Source organism: Haemorhous mexicanus, chromosome 6 (assembly GCF_027477595.1).
Source record: "Haemorhous mexicanus isolate bHaeMex1 chromosome 6, bHaeMex1.pri, whole genome shotgun sequence".
Lineage (NCBI taxonomy): Eukaryota > Metazoa > Chordata > Aves > Passeriformes > Fringillidae > Haemorhous > Haemorhous mexicanus.
Genome location: NC_082346.1, coordinates 13,436,510 through 13,452,009, shown reverse-complemented (window position 1 = coordinate 13,452,009; position 15,500 = coordinate 13,436,510). Strand labels below are relative to the sequence as shown.

General features: G+C 38.8%; 1 protein-coding gene across 7 annotated transcripts in view; it reads right to left on the bottom strand.

Annotated features, from left to right (window-relative positions):
- SBF2 (SET binding factor 2) overlaps positions 1 to 15,500 on the bottom strand; it is a 234,178-nt gene that overhangs the window by 43,764 nt on the left and 174,914 nt on the right. For all 7 annotated transcript variants that reach the window (XM_059848847.1, XM_059848850.1, XM_059848852.1 and 4 more), the window contains exons 18-23: positions 5,928 to 6,098; positions 4,788 to 5,044; positions 3,378 to 3,550; positions 3,046 to 3,119; positions 2,476 to 2,671; positions 1,694 to 1,821 (exon numbers count right to left, since the gene is read on the bottom strand). In XM_059848847.1, the coding sequence (XP_059704830.1) occupies positions 1,694 to 1,821; positions 2,476 to 2,671; positions 3,046 to 3,119; positions 3,378 to 3,550; positions 4,788 to 5,044; positions 5,928 to 6,098 (999 nt within the window). The remainder of the gene's footprint in view (positions 1 to 1,693; positions 1,822 to 2,475; positions 2,672 to 3,045; positions 3,120 to 3,377; positions 3,551 to 4,787; positions 5,045 to 5,927; positions 6,099 to 15,500) is intronic.

Here is a 15,500-nt window from a genome sequence, read left to right as displayed (position 1 = left end):
AGATGTTCCAGTTTTGGCCTCACCTTGCAAAGTATAGAAAACTGCTAGTAACAAAAATGGGATATTGAAATCTGCTCCTTAAAAAGGAAATAACCTTGAGTGCTATTCAACATTGATCCGTCCACTTGACTAAAAATGCTTTTTTGAAAGGTTCTGGGGGGGGAAAAAATCCCATCCAATCATCCTCTGCTGAAAGCAAGTCAACATTTCGGGGAAAACAAATAGGAGACAGAAAATACGGAATCCATAAAAAGGCCCAGAAGAACTCTAAGAATGTGGAGAAAACAAACAAAGAAATATCCTAGAGCTCTGTTTCTGAGCACATACCTAGACACCTTTTAAAGTCCTTTGCTTGCCATCTAGGAGGTGGATTTCATCCTTGCTTTTCCAATTTCACTTGTTTTGTAAATACTTTCCAAATGACTAATGGCTCTGTTGTTCTAGGACCTCCTTGAAAGGAGCTCTTCAGCCTTTCGGGGTTACACAGATCCGAAGTTTTAAAGATCCCAAACAGCATAGCTGCACACAAACCCATCTGAAAATCATAATTAATAAACAAAGGGGAGGGGCTATTTCATCCCGTGTTGAACCCTGGCTGTTACATGGGGGACAGGGAATAAACTGTTTGTGGCTTGTTTTTGTTCTCATAACCTAACACAAAACTATGCTAAACAAAAGCAAAGATGATGTTTGACCCGAATCCAGCTCTGAAAACACTGAGCTGTGTCTGTATTTATCACATCATTGAAGCATGCTAAGTATTCTGGTAAAAAGATTTCTGGAAAATAAAAGTCCTCTCAAAAGGACTTTTACCTCCACAAGAACAACTTTTGTTTTTGCTTGTTTTACTCATTGGCATTCCTAATTTTGTGCTTTTGAAGAGGATGCTGAAGGATGATCAGCTAAATGATGCTCATTATTGTAAGGAATTAATAAAATGCTGTTTGGTTATGGTTTCAAATGCTGGAGTTATTGTTCTCAATGAAAATACGCTTCTGCAGTCAGTCAACCCAGCAAAGTATTTCATATCTTAAGCACTGCAGTCTGCCTTCAGTCCATGATTCAGAATTCTTTGCTTGCAGCTTTTGATCTCTCAGGGTTTGACCACAGTTAAGATCAAAACCAAGAAGGAAAATTCAGGAAAGACTTCAGGATTCCTAATTTTTACCAGTACATCTCTATCAATTGCCCTGCAATACACACTTCTGTTGAACACACTGATGGGGATCCTACAGGAAATTCCAGGATCTGTGCCTGTCATACAGAGGCTCATTGGTTCTACCCTAAAGATTCCTGGAGTGCAGCTTCCCTGTGCAACATGCCATGACTTTCTGCCGTGGATTTTAACAGAAAGCTGGTGAAGTGACAAACCTTGAGAAGAAAGCAACACTCAGAGCTTTTCCATATTGATTCCACGTAGCTCGAGGAGAGAGGAAGCAGCTTCTCACTAGGCAGGTTCTCACCTCTTCCAAAATAGGTGAGGAAAGCAGTGAAAGAAATCCAATATGAAAATAGCAACCCTCTGTAAATACCAAGAGGGCCAAGAAATGCCAGGGTTTCTATGAGCTCTGCCTTGTCTGTTGACCTTACAGGGCAGAGAACCGGACTCCTCACAAATACCAGGGCCAAGTGCTGCTCGTAAATATCCTGAGCTGCCTGCAGCCACACACATTTTCACAAAACTTCCTTTTACCTGAAAAGTGGCTGAACTGATCTGCAGCCCTTCCTGCATGCTCTGCTGCAGCTGGTTCTGGATGCTGATCTTCTTCTCCTTGGTCATGGAGGCGATAGGAAAGCTCCGGATCACGGTCTGCTCCCCAACTGAGGATACAACACACAGACACTTGTCAGACCACACAACCTCTGCTCACACTGTCACTGGAATAAACAAGGGTGAGTAAGTACAAAGCAACAAGAACATGATGGTCCAGGATTCATTTCAGGTAAAAATACCTGAAAAGTTGGCAAATTCCTAAAGCGTCTTTGTTATCTGAATTTCTATTCTATTTCAGCTGTGATGATTTCAAACATATTCTCCTTCCTTCTGAGTCTTTCTACATAATGGAAATGCACCCCCAAAACCTAGGTTAGTAGGGGGGGTAAAAAAACAATTTCAAGTTATTCAGATTTCACAATGCAATATATAACTTATAAACAGAAATTATATACTTGAAATTTTTACATATGACCATGAACTTTCCACTTTATACTTCTGACTGACAATCTGCTTAGAAATAGCACATGTTAAACTATGAAAAAATATCATTCAGAAGAGCTGACATATTAAGAAAATACTGTTATTTTTCAAGTAATAATTTTAGGTAGAACACCAACTCATGAACATTTTTCCTTTCACTTGCTTCCAGTGTCTGAAAAAAACTGTTTAATGATGTTGATGCTTGAATAGGTGGACAGGCCAGCTCAAAATCCTGCCTATCTGAAGGACCACAATTACCACTGCTTGGATTTTCTTACCCAGCTGATCATGAGGAGTGCCTTTAAATATAATTCTGTAAGTGGTAAGGAACAAAGCTCCTTCAGCAGGGAGGATATGAGGACCTCCAAGCAGTCCTCCTGTGGCTTCCTCTCTGCCATCAGGATCCAGCAGCACACGGAGACCTTCACAAACAAATTCTTCTCCTGGCAGTAAAGTTGGCCGTAGAATTTTGGGCTGATGCAAATAAATGGAAGTGTAAGTGTAAATCAGTGCTATACCTCAGGCTAGTAACAATATTTGCTTTTAAAAGCTTAAAAACAAAGTTGTTACGACACTTAGTCCAAAGAAGGGAGATGGAGTTTGGACTCAAGGAAGAGAAATGGGTCACAAAAAGCAGTGGGCATGCAACAGCTTGTTTATGATCAGAAGTCTGGCTCTACTAGTTTCATATTTCATGAGACCAAAGCCAAGCACTTTATTTATCACTAGTGGAAATTTTCTTTTAATGTTTTGATATTTCCTCATAACATTATGTGAGGGAAAAAAGATGACTAGCTTTAATGATCCTACTACTTGTAAAGAATACAAATAGGTTTCATAACACTTGCCTTCTGTATTGGTGGAAGCCTCCTACTCTCACGGTGTACAGCCTCCAGAGTCTCTATGTGCATTGCTACAATGCCTGAAAAGCAGGAACACCATTAATGAAGTCTCACACAATGGGAAAGAGAAAGCTGCCCTGAAATTAAAAACCTGATAATTCTGAAATTCTCAAATTTTGACACCAAGGGAATAATTATCTGACATTCAACAGCAATTACAGTCTGGAAAAGAAATCTAACACTCTAACTTATCTGAAGGTAACTCAAATTAGAAAGTGCATTTGTTTCATTAGGAAAAGAAAAAAGACTATAAAGCACCTCTTTGTGACAATTCCTACCTGGTATCATGCAGTGCAGACCCTTGATGTGATCCTGTGTGACCCCACTTTCTGTGCAAACCTTGTCAATAAATCTGGTGATGAAGCGCACGACAGCATTTGCAACATCATTGTTCTCTGAGTCCTCAAACCCACTCTCAGTGTCATAACTCTCTGCAACACTCCCTGCAATGCTAAGGGCAGGAACAAAAGCAGTAACAAGTGTGAACAATTCAGCTGGTGATGCACATGTGACACTTGAACAGACACTGACAAGCTGTATGGGTTTTTCCTAGTTACAATGCACAAACCTCGCAGAAAGCATATGGTGGTACCACAATTACATTGTACTGTCATTGCCAAAACTTCATGAATGATGACATTGGACAATTTTCTCTCCATGAGTCCAGGACAGATAGGCCCAGAAGAGAAAAACCAGCTTTTTGGAAGTGAGCTCTGTGTCTTCCCTTCATAAAGTCAAGTAACATATTTGCAACCCGTGGTAAGCAAATATCCAGTTATATAGAGAGAATCATTAATTGTATATTTAGGTTACAGAGCAAAGCAATCAAAAGCTAAAAAGATCGTAAGAAAAATTTTTTGTGCATTAGATAAGCAAGCAAGTCAGTGGGAGATGTACTTTGAATGGCTAAAAATGCCTCCCATAATAACATTTGGGGCCAAATTCACAGATTGCAACATACACCACAAGCAGTCTACTGAGGACATCCTAATGCCTGAGATTAGAGGTGTGTAGTCAGCAGAAATTAGTAACTCCATGGGGAGCTTCATCCTGATAGTCTTTTACTTGATGCCAATGTACTCACATAGTGTTCTACAATTTTATCAAGTGAGAATTTGTACAGAGAGGTGATAATGAAGACAATAAACAAAGAGGGAGGAAGGTTTGTTATGAAATGTCCTGGATCTGCATGCTAGGGAATGAATGGAACTGGTGTTATACTCCTACTGCTTCCTTAGTAATTTAACCTTTGCCACTGTGGTTTAGTCCTCTTGCTTTTTGTGACCTCAGTGCCTTTCCTCCTTTGCAGCTGTTGCTCAGAAATGATGATTTTATAGATGCTATACAAATGCTTTCTTGATTTTAGGTTCATACAGTGGTTTTTCCAAGTTATATAAAAACTAACAGAGTGGGTTTGGGGCTGCTGTTTTCTTTCTCACCAAACCCCATGTTTGTCTTCAACATCTGCCTTACTAGGTTAAAAATTCTTACTGGGACGATACAATGTTCCTTTAAAAGGAATCCCTCCAGACAAAATTCTGTGACTTGAGAGGAATCACGTTAGACTTCTACTCAACTACTGAACTTGTAAGGAAGTGAAGATGCTGAAACAATCAGGTATTTAGAGTACAGCCACTGTGCAAGCTGTGGCCCATCCTGCTGGATGAGCCCTGGCCTTGGGTACCCACCTGTTTGTGACAATGCTGTTGCTCCCGCTCTCCCAGTCCCCGGTGGCTGATGTCCTCAGCAGCTTGTTCTTACTTGTATCCAGTGGCACCAGCAGGTAGACCATGAGGTTGGCAAAATGAATGGCCTGGCTGAAAACTGTGCTTTCCTCATTCTGGACCAGCTCCTGCTGTGTCTGTTTATTGAGGGTTGGCCACAACCTCAGCTGCTCAGCAGCCAGGTCCATTGCTGTCTTCTCCTGGTCTGCAGGAGGTTTCTCCTGGAAGACACAGAGAAAGAAATATAAAGACATAGAAGAAAAGATAAAGCTACAACTTAAAAAACAATGCTTAGCCAAAGCTTTATTTATTACATTGCTAATTAAACTTCTTCAGCTATTTAAATTATAGATTCATTTAAAAAGAAAGAGCAAATAACTACCCTCAATAGGATTTAAGGAGAGTTATGATTATGAGAACTGAGCTTTGAGAGCAGTTTACTGAAATGCACCAGTAGCACAACATGGGCAGTTCTAAATAACATCATTGCTTTTAAGGTCTTTTTTATGCCATACAATCTTCCACGTTTCTTCAGAGTGGTTTATTGATTTTAACTGATTTTAACACAGCTGTTCTCCTCAGCTTATCCACTTAGCTCAAACAAGAACAAGCATAAATCAGATTGAGAAATAACATGCAGCTCATGCCTAGATGTTGGCAATATTCTCCAAATTCCTAGGATGTTCAGGTGAGGGAAGCTTTTATATAAATAGCTTCCAGACCAGCTGAAACATTCATGTTTTCATATGTTGGAGTCCAAGTCTAGCATTAGCTTAAAGCAAACTAGGTAGATGGCACACAGTCAAAGTAGAATAAAGGAACCTGGCAGCTGATGTAAGTGACCTAAAGCCTGATGTTAAATTAATGAATGACTAGGTATCTTGCAAATGCTTTTTCCACACTAAGCTGAGCTAACATCAAATTATAATGCTTTGCAGATAAATGTAAATTTCTATTATTTCTCATGTTATTGTATACTGTGTAATGCAGGAGAAAATGAAAGAAAAACATGTAAAATTGGAAAAAACATAACTCTTTTTAACCTAGGAGACAATTAAGATGTGAATAAAAACACCACTTTAATATGTGACTAGAGTCTCCTACCTTTTGTTTCAACTGCACTGCATGGTTGTCATCTTTGGCTGTAAGGTAGAGGGAGCGAACTTGATTCTGCACGTTGCCATAGAAGGTTGTTTCCCAAAACTGCTGGTTAGTCCAGATAGGATGGTCTTGTACACAGGTGTAAGCAAACTGACTAACCCCAGGTGCTAATTTCTGAAAGCAAAACATGTGCAAAGTTGACAAATCAGTCCTATTATTCAATTTCTTTTGAAGGCCATGACTTCAGACCTGACACACACATATGTGTATATATATGATTCGTAGTACAGACTGAAATATGAAATATATCAACTTTTGTCCAGCAGTATGGGCTAGAGAAATTATCTCCAGTTTTGTGCCATTCAAGAAATGAACACACAGGGAGATTGTATACAAGTCTAATGCCAATGCCAGGCATGGTCTTCTTGATTCAGAGTAGAAAAATGAGAACTGAGGTAAGAATTTTGTGATAACAGTACAGAACACATTTGTAATATATAATATCTTCCTTGCCAACAAACCACAGTATTTTTAATAACCTAGTTGTACAAGACAGAAATCAGTATTTAAACAGATGAAAATGATTTCTCATTTTATTTAGAACTGTGGTAATGAAATTTAAAGTAAGAGTGAGTGTCAGCTGAGTCCTTCTGATAATCTGCATTTGTTGCAACAGCAGAAGATTAGATAAATTGTTATCTTCAGTGTTTTTTACTGAACTGAATGACCCAAATCCAGTTCCTGAAAGAGTGCTAATTTGGGTATGTTCTTTGAAGTCACAAGGGTCTGGATCACTGTAAAGTCTCAAACAAACCCAGAATTGTTACAGCATTAGTCATTATGAATGAACCATTTTTTTCAAGTACATCTATTTATTTAGGTTGCACTAGTCTCCCAGGGAGTTGTTTCATATTCTTGATAACCACATACAGAGAAAGGAAATTTATTTCAATGACCCAAATCATGAAATCTTTTATCATATGCTCTTACTTTTTAAAAAAATAAGGCCACAAAACAATGTCTTGTTTACTGCATATAGCAAAGAAGCAGGTAATCTAAATTTGTGCTTATGATTATTTCTGCAGCAGACCTGAAGAATAAAGAACATTACTGGGTGCCTCATTTAATGTCTATCACTCACAATATTACCCCTTACCTGAAACACACAGTATCTAGATTTTACTGTAGAGATTATGTTCTGAACCACTTTCCTGGAGAGCATGAATACTACTCCATTGAATATTTGTAATTGTAGAATTGTACAGAACAGCCAGTACTTACAATATTTCCCTGGCTGGCATTTGGGCATTCAAATGGAAGGGTAAGAAATTACAACCAAAATTTTGCAGTCTGGTTTACAGATTTCTGGTTTTGCAATTCTTCAAACTGTGTTTTCCTCACTAGGCTCCTCCAAGTACAACATGAACTGAAAGTCCTGATCATGTGTCATGTACTTATTCCCTATCAAAGGTTCTTGAAAATTCTATATCTGAGGAAAGGCTATGTGACATGCTAATAGAATTTACCCCACTGAAGTGCCTTCTTGTGCTTAGCCATCTAAAAGTGAGCAGAATAATTTTGAAGAAGAATTTAATAAAGAATTTAATCAAAGTTTCTTGGTAACCTGTTAAGAAATCTACATCTACTCAAACAATGTTCAATGTGACTTTGTTTATTCAATGCAGACTGAGAGAGCAGATATCTGCTTTGTTTACCAGATGTTTAAGTTTCAGTTGTGGTGCAGCTTATAAGAGATCACAGGAAATGATAACTGATCTCCCATGCCTGATCCAGCTGTTGAATCCCAGAACAGGTCAGCACAAACAGTGTCCTACTCATCTTTGTAGGGACTGTTGGACATTCCCTTGAAAAAACCCAATCATACAAAAGACACACCACAGGGGCCACAAGCTGATCTGGCCCAGTCATTGACCTATCTCAAAATCCAGATGCACAAAACCTGTGTTACAGAGGAATAGGGATGATGGAATCATGGAATAAAAATATGGACATCATAGCTTGAAAGCAAAGGTTAGTGCTAAAGCCATATCATGACTTTTACTTTGATTTATTATTTGTTTTTTCACTGGGACTGAATTCCCAGTCACACCAGGTCAGCAAAAAGGGAGCGTGAATGTCAAGAAGAGGGGGAAGGTAAAAGGGGAAAAGAAAGAAAAAGGGGAAAGAAAAACAAAAGGAGAAAGGAAAAAAAAGTCTGCTCAAGCCTAGCTAGTTGGTAGAGTTAACTCATGTCAATTTGTGCAGTAAATGCACACAAAGGAGTGAGCTGGCTATCAACATCTTCAGTTGCCTTTGATGACTCAGCCCTGGGTAAACTGGGTAGAAAAGGGGTGATCTTTGACACAAACTCAAAAGGAACTTTAAGCTCCTAAAAGTGGGTCTAAAGAAATAAAGATGAGGTAAATGATTTTCACATGGGGACAAACATGACAGGAAAGCTGAGGGGCTTTTAGATGTTCTTCCTGTGCTCATAATTTAAAAGCATGAACAGCCATGTACAAAACATAATTTTTAAACAATGGAGATTAATGTTCACATATAACAACATAAATCAACCCTGACAATAACTCCTAGACCAAATAAAAAAAGTTTGTTTACAAAAGCATGAAAGAAAACACATCAAAAAAAGCTCAGTGATCATAAATATTATCCTTCTCATAAATATTACCCTTCTCATCACCTGCATGTGTTGAAACAAATGGCAAAATCTGATAGTGGCCAGAGCACAGAATCAAAATCAGGACTTGCAGCTCCTGGCTCTGCCAGTTATTTTGGGCAAAATCACTTTGGATTCTCTGCTTGTTTGGGTTAGTTTGTTTGTAAAAAAAACCAGTAACAATACCAACCTCAAGAAGCACATGGTTGTTCCTGTGCAGCCTAAACCCATGGACTAAAAATACTCTTGGTACAAACACAAGCATTCCATGAAGTTTGCAGTGTCTCTATTTTCTATGCTCGGAGTGCTTAGTCAGCCCATTTCCCTAGCAAGGAAACTCACCTAAAACATCAAAAGGACCCCAATGTTCACTGCTGTACCCCAAAGAATTTGCTCAGAATTTCTCCAGTTTAAGTGGAACAGTAGTTTGGTGTTTTCCATCAAGAAATGCTACATATATAAAAGATATCTTCACCTAGCTGTCCACAGGGCAGCTGAACTACACTGATAGTTGTGCTCTCTCTCTGTCCCAGTCACTCACTCCTGCCAGACAGGATGAATGCAGGAGGCAGCAAAAGAATTTCCTACTTATAAGGGAGGATTTAGGGACTGACAGCTTAAAAGAGATCCCAGAAGAAAATAATAAAAACAGTTCTGAACTGATGAAGTCCTTATTCTACAGCTGTCAGCATGACAGAAAGAGTATTGAGGTGTAAATTGTAACAACCAACAGAAAATCAGTTAACTTCTGCAAAGGACACCGAGTCCTTTAAACAGACTAATGAAAGTTAAAACCCCCAGATGCTCCCTTCCCAAATTCTGTATGAAACAGACCTTACCCCTATCAAAAGAATGAATGACATACTAGAGTTTGTGAGAACACAAGGTAGGTTTGGGACTTGCTATGTAAGACTATACAGGCAACTTCCTGAACTCAGGAATCATCTTGCCATTATTTCCACCTTACTGAGAGGTACTGGGTAACAGCTGCCTAGAAATTTTCCCTGTTTCCCTACACTGGATGCTCCTGCTTGTGAAAATGATATTTGCAACTCAGTAAGAAACATGCACCAGTTCCAAGACTCCCAAACTCGCTGTGGAGTCCAGGCCCTTAAAGAATGTCTCTGTAGCATTAAGTTCTCTAGATTGCTTGTTTCAGATAAAGAAAAGCATGTGTTGTGCTGGGCACTCAGCAGTTACTACCCTTCACACCACTAAAGCTTAAAGAAGGAAGTTTATTATAGCAAAGCAGAGCATCCAGCTATTGATTGTGAAGCTGAAAAGTAATTTTCAAACCAAAAAGAATAATATAGGAATATACCTAACTGCTCTTTTGTTGTCTCAGGATTTTGCTGCATGTCTCTCAGTTATGGAAATGAAGAGGCAAACTCAGCACTGCACTGTTTTTTAGAGAAATTCAGTTTATACAGAAACAAAGTGTCTTTCTGTCTCCAAGTGACAGCCTGAGTTATTGGCTTGGATATATTTGCTAAGAAAATGAAGCAGAAGAAGTGAGAAGGAGGGTGCTGCTGAAGGCAAAGAGTGATTCCTCCTCAGCTCCTCCAGGAATCACTGGCTGTGGCTCATCATCTGACCTGGGAGGAAGCTGCTGCAGCACCTTTGCATGCCAAAGCTCCTGCTCTCCTCTACTGGTTACAGTTATCCCTGGAATCTGCAGGCTTAGAGACCATCAGGACACAGGGCCCTGCTAATTAAAGAGCTGCTCCCTGTCCCTGTCCCTGCTCAGACAAACATCCAGGCAGCACCTCCAGCCCTCCAGCAGCAGGTCCCAGTTACTGCAGCCAGCCCTGCCCAAGGGATGCAAACCAAGTTCTGCATGTTAACATGTTCTAGCAGCCAGCCCTGCAGGCACATCCCTGCTGTGCCCACACTCATCCTGCACAACCCAAACAACTCCAAAGCTGTCCCCAGGATCAGCCCCCACTGACTGACCAGCAGGACAGAGCCTTGCCTACAGCCCCTGCAGACCCCCCTGCGTGTGGCACAGAACCACGGGATGCCTGCCTTGGGAGGCACCTTGAAGGTCATCCAGCTCCCACAGCCCTGCCATGGGCAGGGACACCTCCACTCCCCCAGGGCTCTGAGCCCCATCCAACCTGGCCTGGCACACTTCCAGGGATGGGGCAGCCACAGCTTCTCTGGGCAACCTTCCCTCAGGTCTCATCACCCTTGCAATTAACAATTTACTCTTATTAGCTATTCTAATTCTACCCTCTCTCACTTTAAAGCCATTACACACACAGACCCCAACAAGTACAATTGTACATGAGTATGTTTCCAACTCTGACTTTGTGCTGCATGGATAACATCAGTCAAAAAATTCAATTCAATTGATGCCTTTCCTATTTGGTCTAAAGTATAAAATTATACCCACACTTATTATGCACACAAATGTGAGGAAATGTCATAACAGCATGAAGGAAGAACTGCAAAATCTCTGGTAATTTCTATTTTACTGCTTTAGAAAAAAATGGTGAAATACTAAATTGAGCTTCGTCTCCAACCCAAAAATCTCAGCAACCAAAAAAGAAAACAATTTGCCCCCTTTCCTGCCACCAAGTCAGACTCAAGACTGACTTCTATGTTAAAATCAAATGAGTAGTAAAGTACTCCATTAAAGTGTTTATCTACTATTATTTCAGCATGAAAAAATAAAAGGAAGGTCAATTCACTCATAATTCAGTGCTACCAAATCACAGCCAGGTACACTAAACCAGCAGAGGGCAATAGAATTCTAGAATTTTGCAAAAATGGGATGTAATTCTGGATGGAGCTTTATTTACTGTATACATTTTCTGGCAAAAGTCACTTAAACATCTAATTACTCATGATCTCTAATCCTAGATTCCTGAAGGTCATGTGTAATTTACCAGACATTACTTACAGCCATGCAGAATACCTCAGATTTCTACACAGATTTATCAAGATGGATACATGCTAATACAAAGTTCTCTGTAACATTAAATAATACACATAATAACACACTTCTTTCTCCAAAGAGATAAAAAGAGATTTAAATAGTTCTGTTATACAAAGAAAGAAAGGAAACGAAAATAGTCTAGAACGATTTATGTTCAGATCCCACTAAAAAGAGAAGACATTTTCATATCAGAACTTCAGAGTTCTAAATAAGGTTAAACTCCACAAAGTGGATGAGAAATAGTTTGATTTTTCTCTCTCTCTACATCAGAATGAAGTTTTGGTGTGTTAAATCCATTAGTTAAGATACAGATTTCACAAATTCTCAGTTGAAGCGTTGAATCCATCTGAAGAGTTTTTCAAGTTATTTGGACACAGTTATTTTGAAAGAGTTTTTGATACAGTTATTTTGAAAATATCCTAAAAAGTCACTGAATCCCTTTGGACCAGGTGGTTCAGCAGTGAGTGTGCACCTGGAATGGTGGCATTGGCTCTACCCACAAAAATAACCCACAGCAACAAAGTTGTTATCCAGGTCTGTGCTCAGAAATAAATAAACCCTGTAAATCTCACAAGTTGATGGGTTTTATCTATATTCAAATAATGGTTCTTAGAATTATTGCTGACCCAATATGGAATTTAGAGCCCAGCTAAACAGAGCATCTAAGTAATTATCTAAGTAATCCCTCAAGAGGGTACTTTAAGTTCTTCTGTCACTTCATTCTAGCAGTTCTTTAATTACTATTTTCCTTCTTCTATGGGAGCTTTCCCTGTCTTCACTGATCAAATTATTTCTGAATTTCTCTCAATATGCAGCATTTCCTTATCTGAAGAAATTATTAAAACAATAGTCCTCAAGTAGCCCTCAAGAACAGGATGAGAAAATTTGAGAGATGTAAGGGCACAATACAGAATATAAATTGCAAATTCATAAAATTTTAAGAGTGGCAGATCTCATTTTGGCAATATAAATTATATGTACACTACATGGTTCAAGTGAAAGAAAGAGGATGGGGAAAATGAGGAACTGCAATATTAGGAAGAATTCTGCAAGTAAGGACAAGAAAACTGAACCTTCACTCTGAGCTGAGCCATTTGAGAGATCAAACAACATCCAGTTTGGCCAACAAAGAAAATGGCTGTGGAGGTGCTGAATGGAAGTGCCTTACAGAGCAGGATACTGTCAGGAACAGTTCAGCCAAATGGTAAAGAGCAGTTTGGGCACGGGCAGTGCTCGAGGAAGAGGAGAGCCACACACCTGCCCTGTGAATTCTTACTGGCACAGAGTTATGAACTCATGGCAATGAGCTGATGGGGTATTCACAAGTTCAGAGAGCTGTGGTTAATCAGAGAAAGCCAAGAAGAGCATCCTACCAAGAATTCCAACTGCAGGTACCATCATGAAGGGTACAGAAGCAGCAAATGGAAAAAAATGTAGGGATATGGATGAAAACAAGAGTAGGAGATATAAACTCCAATTATGGGCTTAAATCACTTGGCTGTGTCAGGAAAAAAGCATTTGTGACACCTCAATTCTTTGGTCACACTCAGTTTAAATTGCTGATGAGCTATCTAGGATGGCAACTGATACATCCACAGAGCAGCAGGAATACACACACATACATCAGCAATTTCTCCCCCTTACCATCTGTGAGCATTTGCTCTCTCATGGAAACATAAAATAACAGTGTTCAAGTCAGATAATAATGCTACAATGAAATAGAACCCAATGAAGGAAATGGGGTTTTCATGCAGAAAGTTCCATTCTACTGGGATAAGGATGTGGTGATGAGGAGGCAAAGCTGAACTTACACATATGGAAAACGCATGGGGGACTCAGTTACTTCATTTACATTCCTTCACATGAAGCTCAGAAGCTTTACTAGACTTTAATTAAGCCACCAGAAATTCTTTCACGGTGAAAATTCTAAGTGAATCAGAATTTCTGTAACACTGTAATCCCCCCTAGAAGTAACAATGTAAAGAGATGGGCAATAACACACTGAAAATCCCTAAACCAGAGTTACGTATCATTTCTAGAAAAGGAAAATCACTTACAAATGATGTGATCCAATAGAGGAAATGCAACAGAAAGATTTCTCCTTATTCCAGGCAAGAGGGGTCAGTTCCTCAGTAACACACACTTACTGCAAAATTTATCATTACGTCTCATTTTAACTGGAGGAAATGGGAAATTTCCTTTTTTTTTTTCTTCCTGACCAAGTACTTCCCCCCACAAACCACTAAGGAAAGGAACTACAGATTGCTAAATTAGTTTTCCATTATGTTATCATTCTGGGAAAGCCAGCTTCTTCAACAGAGCAACATTGCCACAGTAATTGATTTCCTAAATTCCTTGTGAAGACACAAGTAACATTTTAACATTGAAAATATGAAAAACATTCTCCAGTTAGTCTCTCCTATTAATATGCTAACCTGTTGCATTATACTTTCTTGTTTAATTTCTTTTTCCTCCCCCTAAAAATAATTTTGGAAGTGAGATATTCTCTGCTGCAAAGACAAAAAATGTATTCTACAGGCATGTATTATGTATCTATCAGAAGCAAAGTGCACAAGTTAAAATCTTAAGGATCAGAGATGACATTTGGGTGCCTGTGTTTGCAAGGGATACTGCAAAAGCACTCGATCAGAACTAACAAGAGTCCTCAGATTCCTGTTTTAACATGAAAAGTATGTTTGCTTTTACAAAAATAATTTACTGAACTATAATATTTCTATGAAAAGAACTTTTAATGGATGTAATAAAAATGTTTGACTGGAGGAGTGGTTGGAAATATTGACACAACTTTGACCATTGCCTTAAAAATGCTCTTCCATGACCCCAATCATATTCATAAGCACCTGCCAAGTAACCACATATTTCTCCCTCAAAAGTCAATAAACCCTGCTTTTAGGTCATGTCTATTAAAACTCCAGCCCTAATTAACCTACTGGTGCACAGAATCACCAAGAGTAATGATTATTATTATGAATAATGATGACTGTCATGAATCATGAGCAATAATGATGACTCCACAGCTTCCTTCCAATACTTCAAACTGGCTTCAAATATTCTAACTTATGTCAAATACTTGTTGTAAGCTCTTGAGGGTAAGTATCTTCATTTTTCTGTTCTTTTGTTCAAAAGCAACAGCAGCAGTTCTGGTCCACAATTAAGGCTCCTGGATTTTCCAGGAATGCAAATAATGCTCCTATAGACACTTGATAATGTTGTAAATGTTCCTCTGTGGTTCAGCTTCTTCTCCATTATCCATTACATGATACAGCCACGTTCCTTTTAAGCAGGCAACTTAATGTATTTTTATATTAAAGGGATTAGCATTCTGAGAATGGATAAATAAAATAATTTCAGTACTAAAAATAATGTTACTTAATACTATTTTAGTCACAAAAACATTTCCATAGACTAAGATAGTATCAGAACTGGCAGGATAGAGATACAAAAAGAAAATTAATGGAAGCAGACAAAACTCCTTGCCAAGACAATAAAGGAAGTCTTTCACGATGGGAGTTTCCTAAATTAAAGCCAGCAATTCAAGAGTGAAGAATTTTAAAGTAGAAGTGATTTTAATCCAAGCACACCAGAGTAGGACAGAAAGTTTTAGAAGGAAGCACAAACACTAGGTGCAAGAATGAAAATATTTCAGTGTAGAAAGCTAACATATTACAGAAAGTCTTCCTAGCTTTCCAGGAGGCTAAAAGCATGCTGCTGATTATGAGAATTACTTGGGACAATCACAGTTGTGCAGAAATTAAAGTTAAAAATCAAAACTCATGTTAAATGTAAAAAAAACTCACTAATTTTGCTTTTCTAAATTACCTGCATCATCCACTAGCTTTATGCAATTCCCTGGTATTTACAGAAATTCTAAAATAAACACTACTATAATATTAAGTAACAGAGATAATGTCAGTACCAAATTATGCCACTGTTTTCC